At 46.8% G+C, this 18642-nt stretch overlaps 1 protein-coding gene across 32 annotated transcripts in view; it reads left to right on the top strand.

The window, feature by feature from the left end:
* Positions 1-18642, top strand: part of MICAL3 (microtubule associated monooxygenase, calponin and LIM domain containing 3) — a 1875796-nt gene that overhangs the window by 1048615 nt on the left and 808539 nt on the right. For all 32 annotated transcript variants that reach the window (XM_085652129.1, XM_085652139.1, XM_085652136.1 and 29 more), the window contains one exon: positions 7956-8043. In XM_085652129.1, coding sequence (XP_085508255.1) covers positions 7956-8043 — 88 coding nt within the window. The remainder of the gene's footprint in view (positions 1-7955; positions 8044-18642) is intronic.

An 18642-nucleotide genomic window follows, 5' to 3' on the forward strand; every position in this document is an offset into this window, starting at 1 on the left:
AGTATGGCTTTAAAATCGACGAATGCCACCTGTCTTTTGGGCCGGTATATCCATGCTCTTATGGATTCAGCAAAACCCCCGAAACTGTCAGAGGAAGATAGACCGAACTTTAATGAGGTACTGTCGGACACCCAGGCGGCTGCACGTCAGGTAATCCAAAGTGGCTTGGATACCGCTGATTCTGTCACAAGGATTATGGGCTCTTCTGTTGCCACAAGGAGGAGTGCATGGCTCAAGTCATCAGAGTTCTCCCCTGATGTGCAGGCAACGCTCCTGGACTTGCCTTTTGATGGCTCTGGTCTTTTTGGCAAGAAAGCGGATGCTGCGCTCGAAAGATTTAAAGAGAGCAAGGCCACGGCCAAATCTTTGGGCCTGCAAGCTCAGCCTAGGGGTTCGTTCAGGAGGTACAGGGGCTTTGGAAGGTCATCCTTTCGGACATACAGACAGCAGCAGCAGCAGCAACAGCTGCAGAACACTCTGTATAAGAGCTACAGAGGCAGTCGGAGGTCGTACTCGAGGTCGACAGCTCTCTTCCTCTTCCTCAGCCCCTCCCACCAGTGCAAAGCAGCCCTAGATCCACCATTCTGGATCATGCTGGTCCTGTGGGGGGCCGGCTTACCCATTTTCTACAAGATTGGGAATCATTTACTACAGACCTTTGGGTTCTAAATCTTGTAGAAAATGGGTACGCCCTTCCCTTTCGGGAATTTCCTCCAAATTACCCTCCTTGCCAAGGTGCTTGCTCGGAGGACCACCTCCTTCTCCTGCAGGAGGAAGTCCTGACATTACTGAAAAAAGGTGCGATAGAGGTGGTTCCAGAGCGGGAAAGGGGTCAGGGATGCTACTCCCGGTATTTCCTGATTCCGAATAAGGACGGCAGATTGCGTCCAATCCTGGACCTCAGGATCTTGAATCTTTTTCTGAAGCAAGAGAAGTTCAAGATGCTCACCCTTGCGCAGGTTCTTCGAGCGCTGCATCAGGAGGACTGGATGGTGTCGATCGACTTGCAGGATGCATATTTCCACATCCCCATCCTGAAGTCACACAGGAAGTATCTCCGGTTTACGGTAGGGTCGCAACATTATCAGTTTGCGGTCCTCCCGTTTGGTCTTACTACTGCACCCCGGGTCTTCACCAAGGTGATGGCAGTGGTGACAGCCCATCTCAGAAGGTTGGGGATTTCAGTTTTCCCCTATTTGGACGACTGGCTGATCAAAGCAGAGTCTCCAGAGAGGGTACTTCATCAGCTGCAGGATACAACTCGGCTGTTGTACAAATTGGGTTTTTCGATAAACGTACCCAAATCTCACCTGGTGCCCTCTCAGTGCAACCTGTTCATAGGGGCGGTACTGGACACTACTGTGTGTAGGGCATTCCCACCTCCACAAAGGATTCTCGACATACAGGAAATGATTCCCTTGTTTTACAATGGAGCGGCCGTTCCAGTCCTGAAGGTACTTTGTCTTCTCGGTCTGTTTGCTTCCTGCATTCTGTTGGTCAACCATGCACGCTGGCACATGAGGGCCCTCCAGTGGTGCCTCCGCAGGCAGTGGTATCAGCACAAAGGAGATCTCAGGGAGTCTGTGAGGATCTCCAGGGAAGCTGCAGCAGATCTGTCTTGGTGGAGCGTGGAGGGCAATCTGTCTCAAGGAAAGCCCTTCCATCTACCTCCATCGGTGGCCACAGTGATAACGGATGCATCCACTTTAGGGTGGGGTGCGCATCTGGGGGATCTGGAGATCAAGGGTCTTTGGACTCCAGAGGAAACGTTGCTTCACATCAACCGTTTGGAATTGCGGGCGATACTTTTGGCACTCAAGGCCTTCCTCCCTTCCCTTAGCGGTCAGTCGGTTCAAGTCCTGACGAACAACACTACCGCAATGTGGTATGTCAACAAACAGGGAGGAGTGGGGACGCATTGTCTCTGCAGAGAGGCTCTGCGTCTCTGGTCCTGGGCTCAGATTTGTCTGATGGCAAATCATCTGGCCGGGGCTCTCTGCGTGCAGACAGTCTCAGTCGGCAGTTCTCTGCCGACCACGAGTGGAGGCTACATCCGGCGGTGGTACGTCACGTCTTTCGGACGTGGGGAACTCCTTGGGTGGACCTGTTGGCCGCTCACTGTCCGTCATTCTGCAGTCTCCAGTATCCGATGCAGGGAGCAGTGGGGGATGCGTTTCAGTTGAGCTGGGGCACTCAACTCCTTTACGCGTTTCCTCCCATACCCTTGATTCCTCGAGTTCTGAGGAAGATTCGCCAAGACCGGGCCCAAGTCATATTGATCGCCCCGATTGGTCAAGAAGGGTGTGGTATACAGATCTTCTCCACCTCTCCTCGTGCCCTCCGCTCCGTCTCCCTCTCCGGGCAGACCTCCTCTCGCAGTCGCAGGGGCAGGTTCTACACCCCCATCTCCAGAGCTTACACCTTTATGCCAGGAGATTGAACGGGGCAACCTGAATTCTTTCTCTCCCGCTAGATGTGGTAGATGTAATTTTGTCTGCCAGACGTCATTCCACCAAATCTATCTATTCCTATAGGTGGTCTAAATTTGTTCTTTGGTGCGGAGAGAAGTCTATTGACCCTTTGAGGGCTCGTTTATCTGACATTCTTCAGTTTGCCTTGTCTCTTGCTCAGCAAGGCTTTGCTATAGCCACTGTAAAGAGATATCTTTCGGCCTTGTCGGCTTTCCTTTGCTTGCCTGATCGTCGTCATTGTTCAAATCTCCTATTGTTTTACGATTTCTGAAAGGCCTTACAAACAAGTTTCCTCCTACTCCTTTTATTGTACCTCCATGGGATTTAAATCTTGTCTTAACTTACCTGATGGGTTCTCCCTTCGAGCCCTTACACAAGTGTCCCTTGAAACTGTTGTCTTTCAAAACGGTTTTTCTCATTGCGATCACCTCTGCAAGGAGGGTAAGTGAGCTTCAAGCTCTGAGTTCAAAACCCCCGTTCTTGACCATTCATGCTGAAAGAATGGTACTCAGGACCAGGGCTGCTTTTCTGCCTAAGGTGGTAACTCCTTTCCATCTGGGGTAGTCCATTACCCTTCCTACCTTCTATCCTCCCCCTCACCCTTCCAAGGAGGAGGAGCAGCTTCACCGCTTGGACCCTAAAAGGGCGGTGAGCTTCTACCTTGATAGGACTAAAGACTTTCGAGTGGGCGACCAGCTCTTCGTGGGCTTTGTTGGCTGCAGGAAAGGCAGAGCGGTGCACACGCGCACAGATGGATTGTCTTGTGCATCAAGATATGTTTCTCTTTGGCCGATAAGGAACCTCCAGAGGGTTTACGGGCTCATTCTACTAGGGCAAAGTCTTCTTCGTCTGCCTTGTCTAGAGGTGTTCCTGTGGAGGACATTTGTAGAGCGGCAACTTGGGCCTCCCTCCACACTTTCGCGAAGCATTACTGCTTTGACTCCGAGGAGGGACGGACACTTTGCTCGTTCCGTCCTTCAGGACTTTGTTATAGAATGGTGGACACCCTCCTCCAGGAGTGGGACTGCTGTGGGAATCTATTCACAAGGTGAGGAATCCACTGGCGGATGTATCCATCAGAAGAACAAGTTACTTACCTTCGGTAACGCTTTTTCTGGTGGATACAGTATCTGCCTGTGGATTCCTCACTGACCCACCCGCCTCCCCGTTGTCCACCCTTGTATACCTACAATTCTAATGACGGTGTTTTTTTACTGTTAAAGGCAGTGTGTTGTTTCTTTTGCCTTCTTATTTATTCGCCACACTGTGTGTGTTGATTTGTATATTATGTACTGTGTATATATTGCTGTCAGTCCGTCCGTGTGCCTCGAAGGCACTGAAAAAAAGGGCAGAACTGACTTCATCTCGCCGACTAGGTCTTCTTATGGATCCGGTGACGTTGGCGGAGTTGCGTCTCTGTGACGTCGTTTTCGACCTCATCGGCGTGGACTGCTTCAAAAGTTTCCGAATGTTGCTGGCGCAGGGGATATTCACAAGGTGAGGAATCTACAGGCAGATACTGTATCCACTAGAAAAAGCGTTACCGAAGGTAAGTAAACTTGTTCATCGCTGCAAATAGTGGTTCTTCCAGTGCTTCCAAGAATTGCTTCTCCTGCTGCTTCTTCTCCCTTGTAGACCTCTAGTTTTTCCTTTGCCAGTAGTTACTGCTGCAATGTGTACCTCTCTGCCTAGACAATCTCCTTCCAGGTCTGCTCGCCTCACAGGCACCCATCATCTTGATTGTTCTTGTGTCAGATCCAAATGCTCTCATAGAAAATCTCATAGGCCGTAAGTGTCGCTATACTTTAAAAAAAAAAAACGTAGTTGCTCAGATTCAAAGCTCAAAGACTACTCACAATCCTAAATCGTCTTCTTACACTTTTCTTCTGCTTTTTGTTCTGTCAGACATTACTCACCATCTAAACAGACTTGCCTCCAGCGAGTGCATCACTAGCTGATGTTAATACTTTTCTTGAAGTCTTGGATTGCTGGTTTAATTAAATATACCTATGCCTAGACCACTAGTAAAAAGGCAGTTATTTTCCAGACACTACATCAAAGATCTGCATTTTGTCCTATGATGCTCTCAACAATCCTAATCCACCTCTTTTCAAACAATACGCTGCTCATATCCCATGCAGGCAAAGAAATGCATAAAATGAAGTCCGAATTGAAGGCCATTGGTCTGTAGATACAGACGGCACCATTTCAAGACTCACAATTCTTGTGCTTATTCATAGGGTTCAAATTCCTAAATAGCCTCAAGAATGATACCAACAAGGGTGCCAACCCAAAGGAGGAGGTCATAAATCCACTCCAAATGCAAGCAAACTGTATGTCCGCATTCACCTACACCCATGTGCTACTATGGTAGGGTAAGCATCGGGAACCATTTACAATTATGGAAGCAGATCACAAAAGTCAGATGTGCTGATTATGGAGCAAAGTGACTACTGTTTCAGTTTCAAAGCCCCTCCATCACCAGTTTCCCCGTGTAATTTTAATAATTGCCATCAAGAAAATCTTTTACAGGAGGTAAACAGTCTAATACAGAATCAGGCTGTGGAGACTTTCATAATAACCCTTAAGGAGAAAATTAACTCCTGTAACTTTTTGTTTTGAAAAAAGGACTGAAGTGAGAGTTGAAACCCTTCCTTGACCTAAAGTCACCCACCAAATGGTTAAAAAATAATTGTATAATATTGGCCTTCCACCAAATCTATCTTTAATAGAAATGAGGAGACTGGATGAGAATAGTAGACCTTCAGGACTCCTATTTTATGATACTTCTCACCATAGTTTGCTTCTGAATTGCACCTAGGTCGTTGACTGCATCTGGAAACTTTTCCAGCATTTGCCCTGTGGGGAGTGCCATGAAACTCCGTAGTGACATTGCTATGCTGTCGGGTGTTTCAGCTCTAATCTGTATTTAGACGCCATCTCTAAGCTGACATCCATTAGATTTTTTCCACACCCTTCGGCTCTAATGGAGAGCTTCACTCCTGAGCGTTGTTGGTACTTTACCGACTTACAAAACAGCTTTTTTTTGTGTCTGCATTCTAGGTATGTCACCTAGAAAGTCTGCAGGCATCAACCCATGCCTCACCTGCAATAGCTGTTGTTAGGGACCACCATGATGTCTGTTTTTGGTGCCTCCGATATAAGCATGATTTAGTCATGCAACCAATACTCCCTGGTGCACCCGAGGGCCATCCGTGATCTGGAGGTGAACCTGCAGACAATCATATTGTTCAATCAATCAATCAAGCATTTATATAGCGCACTACTCACCCAGAGGGTCTCAAGGCGCTGGGGGAGGGGGGGTCCGCTACTGCTCGAACAGCCAGGTCTTGTGTTGCCTCCTGAAGGCGAGGTGGTCCTGGGTCAGGCGGAGGTGGGTCGGGAGGGAGTTCCATGTCTTGGCGGCGAGGTAGGAGAAGGACCGTCCCCCTGTGGTGGCTCTTCGGATGCGGGGGACGGCGGCGAGGGCGTGGCCGGTCGATCGAAGCTGGCGTTTGGGAGCGTAGAAGTTGAGGCGGCTGTTGAGGTATCCTGGGCCTTGGTTGTGTAGGGCTTTGTGTGCGTGGGTGAGGAGTCGGAAGGTGATTCTCTTGTTGACCGGGAGCCAGTGCAGGTCTCTCAGGTGTCCGGAGATGTGGCTGCGACGGGGGATGTCCAGGATGAGTCGTGCTGAGGCGTTCTGGATCTGCTGGAGTCTCTTCTGGAGCTTGGCGGTGGTTCCGGCGTAGAGGGAGTTGCCGTAGTCCAGACGGCTGGTGGCGAGGGCCTGTGTGACCGTCTTCCTGGTCTCGGTGGGGATCCACCGGAAGATCTTACGTAGCATGCGCAGGGTGTTGAAGCACGACGAGGAGACGGCGTTGACTTGTCTGGTCATGGAGAGGGAGGAGTCCAGGATGAAGCCCAGGTTGCGTGCGTGGTCTGTTGGTATGGGTGCGCTGCCTAGGGCGGGGGGCCACCAGGAGTCGTCCCAGGCGGAGGGTGAGGATCCCAGGATGAGGAAATCCGTATTGTCCGAGTTCAGTTTCAGGCGGCTGTTCTTCATCCATTCGGCTACCTCTTTCATCCCTTCGTGAAGGTTGGCTCTGGCGGTGGCGGGGCCTTTCTTCTCCAGAGTTTTCCAGCGATGAGTCGAATTTCCACGTTCTGGCAGTGCTTGGGAAATGTCTTTATAGGGGCCAATGCTTTTATATTATGTTAGGTGAAGCTATGTTAGCTGAAGTGTTCCCTCTTCCACTCTTTCCCGCTCCGGCCTTCTCACACTTTCAGCTTTTTACTTTGGTAACAGCTGTCTCTCCACGTTATAACAGCCCATGATGTACAAAAACAAACTGCTCTGCGCAGTAGAGGCCTCTCACCAAAGGAGGCACTGTTCACCTCGATAATGCCTGTTTACATTTCCAGTTGGTTTCAGTAGCCAACGTGTGTTTTTCAATGCTTGTTTCATCAGGGTGGTGTAGATGACAAATGAAGAAAACGGAACAAAAAATAAAGAATAGACATTGATGAATCATTACTTGTGAGTGAAAAATTAGCGCGTACAAGCATCATTTTATGTATGTGGTATTGTGACGTTAAAAACAATAAGAATCTCAGAATTAATATTATTTTCTTTGAACATACTTGATCATACTTTACCAATCTGTCTTGGTCAGCACCTGAGTACTTCTATGCAAACCCCTGTACTTAACATAGAATTGGGAAGGAGCATGGGTCTACTAGATAATAATTGACATTAATGAATCATCACTTGTGATTTAGACATTTGTGCACACAAACCTTTTTTATTTGTAGCATGTGAGGTAAAATACAATCTATGAATCAATATCTCCTTTGAACATACTGGACTATACCTAACCGATCATTTTGGTCAACATCCAAGTACCCACCTTCCAACTCCTGAGCATACCCTAGTGGATGGGACAACTAAATATTTAAATAGAAACTGATGAATTGCTTTTATTAGTTATTTAACACAAATATAAAGCAAATTTGAAAATTGGTGTATGCTTATATATTTTTTAAAAGAAACTTAAGGACCAGATGATTTCTTTGATGCAAAAGTTTTGGGATCTATAATGAGTTCAAGTACCCCTCCCCCCCCCCCCCCATATTATTTCAAATGATTCATCAACCCACTGCCCCCCCACAGTAAACAATTGCCCGAATGCTGTCCTTGTTCTCCCCCTTTCCTCTCCCTTCTATTTCATCTTCTGCATATTCTAGAACTTTCGAGCGATATTGAATTGTCCTGGGTCCGAAACATACATTAGACATTACCTTTGTTGTATAGTCCTTTTGGTCGGTTGACAGTACTTTTGAGTGATAAAGCACACTGGATTTGTAAGATAATCGAGCCTGCACTGTATAAAGTATGAAGTGCACATTCGAATCTCCCAAAGAATGTTTATTTTTTATATTGCTGCTTTTCGAGTCCTGTTGACACAATATCCTCATTTTTCACAGGAGAACAAGGGGCCTTTGAAGGATGCTATGGCCACTGAAGACATTGGCCGAACGATCACCGGTGCTGCCTCTACAGATCGATCTCCAGGTAGCTCCACTTCCTTGTTGGGGAGGGCAGCGCGATTATCCTTCGGCCTCCTTGACAAGGTTAAGGGGGTAAGGCTGTGCCTCTTGAGCACAGCCTCCTCTGTCAGCGGCCTGCTAGAGCAAAACCCTCTGGACTGGTTTTTCATGTGTCAGCTGATAGCAGTTGGTGTCCCCTTCCTCTATGCTCAATCGGCAGTGCTCTCGCAGATCCTTGGAGAGCAGCATGTGGTACCTACTGACCGCTAAAACGTTGGCATCAAATATGTAAATCGTCAGTGTAAGATGTGTGTTGGATTTTGTGAAAAAGTGAACTATATTTTATTTATTGTTTATTTTTGAAGTAGTGCTCCAATCATTTACTAGACTTTAATCAGAATTCAATTTTAGAGCATCCCCCAGAATTGTGTGCGCAAATACCGCTCAGCCAGCCAAGATGTTTGCTGCTGTAAAATGCCAATGTATCAGTATTTTTAATCCTAAATCACAGGCCATATATAACAGAAGAAAACAATTGTTCTTCTCGATGGAGCAATCCTCCCATATTGGTTATGTGAAGGCATATGCTCTAGTTACTTCAGTGTTAATAAGATTGCGCTATTGCCTTGTTTCTGGAGGAACTGCATGTTTTTGTGCATTTCTTCTGTAGCTTGTATTTGTGAAATCCGAATGAAGTCTATTGTAAAGTTCCTGATCACAAGATTCTGAATTGATACATATACTACCATTTGTTAACTGCACTGCTTATTGTGCCATCTCTAAAAAGCAGATTAAAAAAATGGTAGGAATGACCTCACTGTCAGAATGCTAAATAGTTTTATAAATGGAGCCTGTGGGGGGGAGCCTGGATTAAAAAGCCTTTATTAAACATATTATTTTTGTTGTTTTGTAGGGTCAGCTTATCACTAAACCAATCCTTGCTCAAACATTTTTTTCTTCTATATGCATGCTTTGGTAGTTGGCAAGGCCAGCCTTGTCGGAAGTGCCAATCACAAAGCATGTTCTTGAGCGGTTGAGTGGTGACTCAGTTTTCAGTCTCTAATGGAACTCAGGATACTACCTCCAGTTTGAAATGTGTAGAACTGTAACTAGGTGCCTTGCTGTTGTGCCTATAGACATTATTGGTTCTGGATTGCTTCTAACTTGCTGTTGGTGTAAGTGGTTTAGTGAACAGATGACTATCTTGAAATTTCTTTCAACTGTAGAAGTGATTCTTTGAGTTAAAAGAGCAAAACAGAACTCTTGAAAGCAGTCCGCTTCTTCTGACATAGTACAAATTCTTGCTAAAGCATCAGAATGACCCGCTCACCTTTGTGAGTATATTGAATAGCTGTGGCCAACATAAAAACAGTGATTTAGCTTGGTTGTCAGGCCGTGTTCGCCACATTTGATGTTTGCAAAGTCCCTCATTGGACACTAAGTTGAATTACAACAGTGCACTAATTGGCAGTTAACATGGTCTTTGCATTGGTCACACTTTAATCTGCTATTCAGAATAGGAAAACTACATTAACACTCAAAGGCTGGTAAGTTAATGAAAAAAATAGTTGTCTAGTTAAAACGGCATACATTTTGTATTCTTTGGTGTTCGCAGTGATGACCAAGAATGTATTGTAGATAAAGGAAACAAAGGAGACAAATCATTTTTTTTTGTTTGCCTTAAAAATATTTCCCCCCTAAACTTTGGAATATAGTTGGAATACAAATACATTTTCTTTGTTTCTAACAGTTCAGGCAAACTTGTATAGGTGTTCTTTACGCTACTGATAGCTAAGCGAGATGGCATTGCTAAATGTTGGCAAAACAAAGTTGTGGATAAATTTGTGCGCACGCTTTTGAAAGGCTAGTATACATATGTGTTGACCCTGTGGTACATGTCCAAGCTCCTGAGTGCTTGGGCTGCATTCTCTGTAGTTGTCAAGTGGTGAGTTAATCTCAAGTTTACTTTTCTTCTTATGATCTTCAGCAACCTCACCTTCATTAAGTTCCGATTGTTCAATTCAAATTTATTATTTAACCTGAAATAAACCCATTTGTGACTCTTTAGCTCTTTTTTAACCTCGAAGAACTGCTCTAAATTTTCAGCATTTATAGAAGCGTACATATTCCGTTAGTAGACCCTCATGAGTACTTCAGTAAGACAGTTGTGTGGCACATCATCTTCATTGAACTCTGAGTAATGTTAGTGAAACTTTGGTGTGGCCAGAGAGCTTTGCCATATGCTTAAACATCTGCGGTTTATGGTATTCCAGTTGCCAAACGTTTTGAGATAGTCTGTCGTATTGCTGGCCATGAAGCTTGTATGAACTGTCTGAGAGGTCTTTGATTTTCTGTGTCGGCAATTGGGTTTGTGATGTGAATTTCTCATTAGTGCTTAGTACTGTTGAAAGAATGGTAATATCTGCTTTTTTCTTTCTTTCTTGGAGGTGGGATTGTGTCTATGTGCATGCATGCAGTGTGGTTCACTATAGCTGTCTGTAAAAGTGAGTGGTGTTATAGGATGAAGCATGAAAATATGTATACCCTCTTCTCCCCCAGTTCAGCTTATTCATCATAAAATATGGCAGAGTGTACATATTCATTTGCTTGTAGCCAGATTTTGTTCAAGAATCTGGACCTATTTGAGACTTTTATAATGTCATAGAGGAAAACCCAAATCTGAAAGAGACCATTAGTTATAGACTCCTTACCTTAGAATTACCCCCAGGCGTCAGACTGGATCCGTAGAAATTTTGTCGTAGCAGTACCCCTGTGCGTCAGTAGGTGGCATCGGTCAACTCGTGATCGCCGGAATGACGTCGCGGTATCTACTTAGATGCCGCCCCTGCACGCTGATGTCAGTTTTTTCTTTTTCCACGCCAGCCAGCGCAGATCCGGAGAGAGCGGTACCTCTAGTCACTTTTTGACCGTCATTTTTCGACTTTTTGCTGACATCTTTTTTGAATCGTTCAACTCTCCGGGTGCACAGGTATGTCACAACGGCGGATCGGCTTCAAACCATGTGACTCCTGTCACAAATTGATGTCGGTTACAGATCTGCACCATGTGTGCCTGTGGTGCTTTGAGCGCGACCACGACCCAAAGTCATGCTCTGACTGTCAGACCATGAATCCAAAGTCTTTGCGGGAGCAGACCCGAAAGCTTCTGGAGGCCGGGCAGTCAGGTTCGCGCAGCTCGATTTCCCGGTTGAGAAGGAGGTCGCGGGACCGGTCGCAGAGTCTCCATCAACACTCCTCTTCAAAGTCTTCGGGTAAGTCGAAGCACAAAAAGAAGGCGAAGAAGCACTGTCGCTCTTCGCGTTTTCCCCGTCCGACGGCTGATGCGACACAGGATGCGGAAGGTCGTCTTCCAGCGGCTCCGTCTGCGAAGCCTACTGGGCCTTCCTGGGAGCTGGAGCGACCCCAGCCTAACTTGGGAGTTTTTACGTAGACCTCCACTCCATCTTTGGGCAGCCCGACTCCACCGGCGCGCCTTTGGGCCCCGCGGACTCAGCTGGGGGTTCTAGGCCTTCAATGCCGGTGGCTTCGGCTCTGGCAGTGCAGGGATCCAGGCCTGGATCGGGGCCGGTCATCCTTACGACACCTACTCTGGCGCCAAATCCATTGGTGACACCTCTGGTTGTTTCCCCAGCCGGGTTCGACCCCAGCCTCCTCCTCGACTTGGACACTGACCCGGACTGGCGTCAACTGATGCCGGCTGGTACTTTTGTACCAGTGTTCTACCCTGGTGTTCCTTATCGCCCTGAGTGGCAAACAGAGAAGGGTGAGGACTGGGAGGGGTCTGTTGACCCTTTGGCAGACCAGTTGGACAAACCGAACTGGAGAGAGGATTTGGGTGGGGCCAGTGGTTTGGACACCTCTCCAGACCTTGCCATGCTTTCTTCGCCTACCGTGGCTACGGAGGAGGGAGCCTCTTACGCTGTGGTGTTGCGTAGGGTGGCTGAGGTTTTGAATCTTTAGCTTCCTATGGTGGTGGTCAGGACTGACCTCCTGACCGAGGTGCTTCAACTGGCAGCGGCTTCTTCGGAGCACCTGCTGCAATTCAATGAGGCCCTCACGGACATCCTTCTTGGCACTTGGTTCAAGCCCAGCACAGGCGCCCCTGTGGATAGGATGATTGCCCGACGCCACCGCCCGGCCCCGTACAACCCCATTTTCCTCTTCCCACAACCCACCCCCAAATGCTTGGTGGTCCAAGCCTCAACTTCCAAAGGCGTGTTTCCTACTTCTCCACCAGATAGGGAATCCAAGAAGCTGGATCATCTTGGGAAGATGTTTTCTTCCGCCAGCTTAGGACTGCAGTCTGTGAACACCGCATGTCTCTTGGGTCGTTAAACCCACTTTGTCGGATACGGTCACATAGGTGTGGCCACAGTGCCCGGAGGAGGCCTGGGCCATTCTCTCCCATGCAGTGGCTGAGGGTAGAGATGCAACGAAGTTTGCCATACGACGTGGGCAGTACACGGCCGACTCGCTAGGCAGGACGATTTCCACGTCAGCTATGCCTGGCTTAGGTCAACTGGCTTCTTGGGTGATGTCCAATCGACACTTTTGGACATGTCCTTTGATGGCCGTCGCTTGTTTGGCGACAACGCGCTTGAGCGCTTTAAGGATTCTAGGGCTACGGTCAGATCCTTGGGTCTCGTTACCACCTATCACCCAGCGCAGTCTGCTTTTGCCCCTTTCATGGCTAAGGAAGGGGTGCCCCACCACATTCCACCCATAGCCAAAGGCCTGCGCAAGCTACCCAGCTTCTGCGCGGCCGGGGATCCGGCGTCGTGGGACTGGGGGGACAGCGGGCAGGCCAGTCCACCAGCGCCCCCTCTGCAGCAGCCTCCAAACCTTCCTAGTCCGACCTTTCAGGGCCACCAGTTGCCAGAGGGCGGCAGGTTTCGCCATCACCTCCACCACTAGTAAAACATCATGTCGGACAGGTGGGTTTTGCAGATAGTTTGAAGGGGCTACTCCCTCCACTTCGAGACTACCCCTCCCTCCATCACATGTCGGAGGATCATCTGGCCCTTCTCCGTCAGGAAGTTACGACTCTCTTGGCCAAGAGAGCTATTGAGCGTGTCCCTCTGCCAGAAGTAGGTCGTGTTTGTTATTCCCACTACTTCCTGGTACCCAAGAATGACAAAGGCCTGCATCCTATCTTGGATCTCGGGGACATCAACCGCTTCCTCCGAAGGAGAAGTTTAAAATGTTGACACTAGCTCAGGTCCTGTCTGCCCTCGACCCTGGAGACTGGATGGTAGCGTTGGACTTACATGACCCCTGTTTTCACATCTCAGTCCTGCCTGCCTTCCCATCGGCGTTACCTACGGTTCACGGTAGGCCACGAGCATTTTCAGTTTACCGTGCTCCCCTGTGGCCTTACCAGCGCACCTCGGGTGCGCAGATCAGGGGTTCCAGTCTTCCCCTATTCCCCCAGGCTGTAGTTTCCCACCTCCAAACTACGGCGGACCTCCTGCATTCGCTGGGGTTCACTATCAGTGTGCCGAAGTCACACCTGATTCTCTCTCAGAAGTTCCTTTTCATCGGGGCAGTTCTGGATACAGCACAGTTTCTGCCTTATCCTCCCAAACAGCGAGTCCGAGATATTCGGGTTATGATTCCAATCTTTCAGCCTCTGTCCCGGGTTTCGGTCAGAAGGAAACTGAGGCTGCAGGGCCTCATGGCCTCCCGCATCCTGCTGGTGGATAATACAAGGTGGCATATGGGGGCTCTTCAGTGGGACCTGAAGTTCCAGTTGGCACAGCATCAGGGTAATCTTTCCGATTGCGTCCAGATCTCGGAGGGCACTGCACACCATTTGCAGTGGTGGATAACAACCCAGGATTGGGTCAACAGCAGATCCCTCTCCCTTCCCCAACCAGAGCTCACAGTGGTGACAGATGCATCACTTCTGGGGTGGGGCGGCCACATGGAGGAGGCGGAGATCAGAGGTCTCCGGTGGAGTCCGGGCTCCGCAGCAACCTTCTGGAGCTCCGGGCGATTCGTCTTGCACTGAAGGCATTCCTTCCCTCGGTTCGGGGAAGAGTAGTGCAGGTGTTCACGAACAACACCACCGCCATGTGGTACTGCAACAAACAGGGCAGGGTGGGGTTGTGGACCCTATGTCAAGAGGCTCTCCGCCTTTGAACTTGGCTGGTACATCAGGGCATGTCCCTGGTGGTTCAACACCTGGCAGGTTCCTTGAACGCCAGGGCGAACGAACTCAGCCGCAGGTGCATGATGGATCACGAATGGTGTCTTCACTCGGAGGTTGTGCAAGGTCTCTTTCAGCAGTGGGGAGAGCCTTGGTTAGATCTATTCGCCACGGAAGAGATCGCGCAATGTCAGCAGTTCTGCGCATTGGAATTTCCAAGGCGGCACTCGCTCGGCAACGCATTTCGTCGCGAGTGGAGTTGCGGTCTTCTATACGCCTTTCCACCTATCCCACTTCTGCCCAGAGTGCTGAAGAAGATCAAGCGCGACCGGGCCCAAGTCATTCTTGTAGCTCCGGATTGGGCACAAAGTCTGGTATCCAGAGCTATTGCACATGGCCGTCGATCCCGACTCTTGACTCTCAAGACTGCTTGTCTGGTTGCCATCACCTCTGCTCGCAGTTGAGTCAGCTTCAGGCTCTTTCTTCTAAACCTCCTTTCCTTGCTGTTCATCCGGACAAGGTTGTCCTCAACCTTCTTTCCTTCCCAAAGTGGTTACCTCTTTCCACATAGGACAGATCATCACTTTGCCCACCTTCTTCCTGCCCCCGCATCCTTCCAAGGAGGAGGAGAGACTCCTCCGTCTGGATCCAAAATGTGCGCATTCTTTTTATCTGGATAGCACAAAACAATTCTGGGTGGATGATCAACTCTTGGTTGGCTATGTGGGCGCCAAGAATGGTCAGGCCGTGCAAAAACGGACCATCTCTAGATAGGTCATCCTTTGCATTAAGATCTGTTATTCTTTGGCGAAAAAGGAGCCTCCAGTAGGGCTGCTCGCCCACCCCACCAGGGCGACGGCAGCCACTTCTGCTTTGGAACGTGGAATCCCCCCTCAATGACATCTGCCAGGCAGCCACGGCATCCCTGCACACGTTCACAAAACAGTACTGCCTGGACAGCCAAGTCCAGAGAGATGGCGTCTTTGGCTATTCAGTTCTCCAGGACTGTCTGGTGTGAACTTGGTTCACAGACCCACCTCCGGGGTTGGTATTGCTGGGGTATCTATTCTAAGGTAAGAAATCTATAACTAATAGTCTCTTTCAGATGAACAAGTTACTTACCTTTGGTAATGATATATCTGTAAGAGACATAAATTAGTTATAGATTCCTTACCTCCCCACCCATCCTTCCCGTTCTGCGAACTGACTTCTAGGGTAAGGGACTCCCTTTCAGGGCCCTAGTTTTGTGCACCAGTGGTCAGTGTCTTGCATGGCTCTGCGCTTCTGGCGTGGAATTTCGTGTACAGAACTGACAACAGCGCACAGGGGCGGCGTCTAAGTAGATACCGCGACGTCATCCCAGCGATCACGACGCCCACGACAAACACGGAGCTGACCGATGCCACCTATCGACGCGCTGGGGTACTGCTTTGAAAAAATTGCTCTGGATCCAGTCTGACGTCTGGGGGTAATTCTAAGGTACGGAATCTATAACTAATGTATCTCACTCACAGATATATCGTTACCGAAGGTAAGTAACTTGTTTGTTAGTGTAATGTTAACTATGCTTCTATCCAACAAACTGCTCAGAGAATTGTCTCTCAAAATCAGTAAGCAGAAGACATTGTATTGGAATATTTCCCAACAACATCCTTTCTATGGGTAGACGCTGAACAAGACCTGAATGGAAGTTATATTAAAATGGTAATATTATCTGATGTTCCTAATAAATTTAAAATATAACAATGAAATTTGCTAAAAAGCCACAGTATGTTAAAACATTTTCTGCAATGTATAATCCAACTCCCAAACCTCTCGAAACTTGTGAATATGTTTTAAAAATAGCTTTTCAACTTGCACTGAAAACGCTACAAATGTTGAATTGCATCAAAGGGAAAAGTGGGAGTGAATTACTGCAGATTCTGAGCCCCATGAGGGAGTTTAGCTTCCCAAATAATCTTGAGACCATGTAAGGCAATAAGACATTCTGAACTCTAATGCAAACAATTGAATATTACAAAGATTGAGCGCTCTGAGATTGACAAACGAAGTTGATCCATACAAGAAAGCTATAAACCCTCCTAGATCGTACTCTCCCCTTTACTTATCCCATCCTTTCCAATGCCCCTGTTGTGAGTGTGAAAAGTAATGCTTTGGTATTGCAGAGGGAACTGGTCATGGCAATCTACAGCATTTTACACAAGAGTAGAAAATATATTTAAATCACCTTTCACAAAATCCCTCTGACTGCTTTAATCGTCTGTGCGCCCTAGTACCTTTTAGACCTTTTAGCCTGAGATATTTTAGTCACCTGCCAAGTGCCAAAGTGTCTCACAGTATTCACTGTGTTGAAAAGTCAAGAAACCGCGGCAAGGAGCATTTTTATATTAATAGGAAAATGTAACTGACCAATGTAGTGAGGCATCACAAAGTTTCTTTTGCGTGCTTAGTTGTGAACATGGGACCACATTGTCCTTCTAATTAATTCATGCCACAGTTTAAGGAAGTTAGTTTTGAATTGCTTTAAATTCTCATGAAGGGTTTTCATTATGTTGTCCTCGGTGAACCATAGAATTGTGTGTGTCATGAAAAGGCAAGTGTTTGATTTTAAATCCTCTCTCAGTGGTTGAAATCTAATCTGTAGTTATAAAGTGGCATACTAATCTCCAATTCCAAGCCATTTGGCTTGCCTCGTTTTCAGTGTCTTTTGATTTACTGTGCAGAATTGTGGAGTGTGTTTATACATTTATTCTGCAGGACAATTTGAAGCTGAAGTTTTTAATTCATTACAATAATTTACTGGCTTATCCAGCCATGTAAACCTACATACTTTTAAATTGCCTTATTAACTCTAAAGCTTAACATCACCTCGTAAAATATTAAAAATGGAATATGGTCAGAAATTTATAAGAACTATTCAGTTTCAGTTTCAGTTTCAAAAACTTTATTCGATCATTAATTAATAATCATAAAAGTACATACATACATAGGTATTAAAACATGAGGATTCAGCAGATTATAAGGTAAACACATGTTTAAAAAAGACTGCTTTTCCTCAGACATATCGATTTTAAAATATATACAGCAGTAAAAAAACAGATGTCCTGTGAATTAAGGCCAAATAAAAGCCCCATGGCCGAAACAATATTGGATACATTATATTTTCTAAAAAGCGGTTTCAGATATACTTTTCGAAGATGGAGATAAAGAGGGCATAGCAATAAAAAATGCTCCGTACTTTGCTTTGTAATCCCATCACACGGACAGGGGGCAGTAGTATAAGTCTTCATTACAGGGTACGCAACAAGCAAATGAACAATCCCCATCCGTAATCTTGTCAATACATATTGGTGGGATCGGATGGTAACCAATTTAAGGTATCCTGGGATCCCCATTTCTTCCTTAATATATCTGTCATAAAAAACATGTGAGGAGAACTGAGCAGTAGCTACGTTACGTTTTACCATGCTAACCCTCAGAAATTCATGTTTAATCTCACTCTTCGAGATATCTAAAACACAAGAAGGGTTATCACACACCGTAACGTTAAAAACATCATTAAATGTTCGGGTAATATAATTAAGCCAGGGGATGCGGGAACAGTTGTCCATGTAAAGACAGTCTAAAATTATCTTTCTTGTGAAACCAGTCTGTTCCTTAGACCATATAGATCTCCATACTAACAGGGGTCTTAGTCTGATCAAGTCAGATAGATGTTCTAGACCAGCCTCCTGATGGATCAGCTTTGTTGAGGAAGAAGATGGTAAACAAAGGAGTTTTTTGACAAATTTGTTTTCCTCAACCTGGAGCATGTTGTTATTACAATGGACCCACACTCCTGAACCATATAGCGCCAGAGCAACACATTTATGGCGATATAAGTACAACATATCTGGTATCCGTCTTGAGCCTAGCTTGGATGCAAATCTAAATAAGCCAAAAGAACACTTGGCCATTTTGGCTCTTACATTAATCATTTCGGGAGTCCACATCCCCCGACTATTAAAAGTGATACCCAAATAACAAAATTTGTCCACCACTTTTATAGTTTGGTCCATAACTGTAAACGGTCTTAGGTTCTTAATTTTCTTCCCACAGGGCATTATAAAAGTTTTTGAATTATTAATTTTTAATTTTCTCCCCTTAATAAAATCAGCAAATTTATTCATAATTTTTTGCAACCCTAAGGGGGTTTGTGAGAGCAGAACCGCGTCATCCGCATAGAGCAATATTGGGATGGACAAACCTCCAGCAGTCGGTGCATCTGCATTGGTGGACCGTAGTTCCGACTCAATTGCATTAATAAAAAGGGAGAAAAGGAGAGGTGCAAGGACGCATCCCTGCCTAATTCCGGATCCTATTTTAACACTAGAAGTACACTCCCCCGATTGCCCGTATCGTATCTTAGCTGTCAGGTTCCTATAAAGTTGGGCCAAGAAATAGATAATATCTTGAG

This window comes from Triturus cristatus, chromosome 4_1 (assembly GCF_964204655.1).
Source record: "Triturus cristatus chromosome 4_1, aTriCri1.1, whole genome shotgun sequence".
Lineage (NCBI taxonomy): Eukaryota > Metazoa > Chordata > Amphibia > Caudata > Salamandridae > Triturus > Triturus cristatus.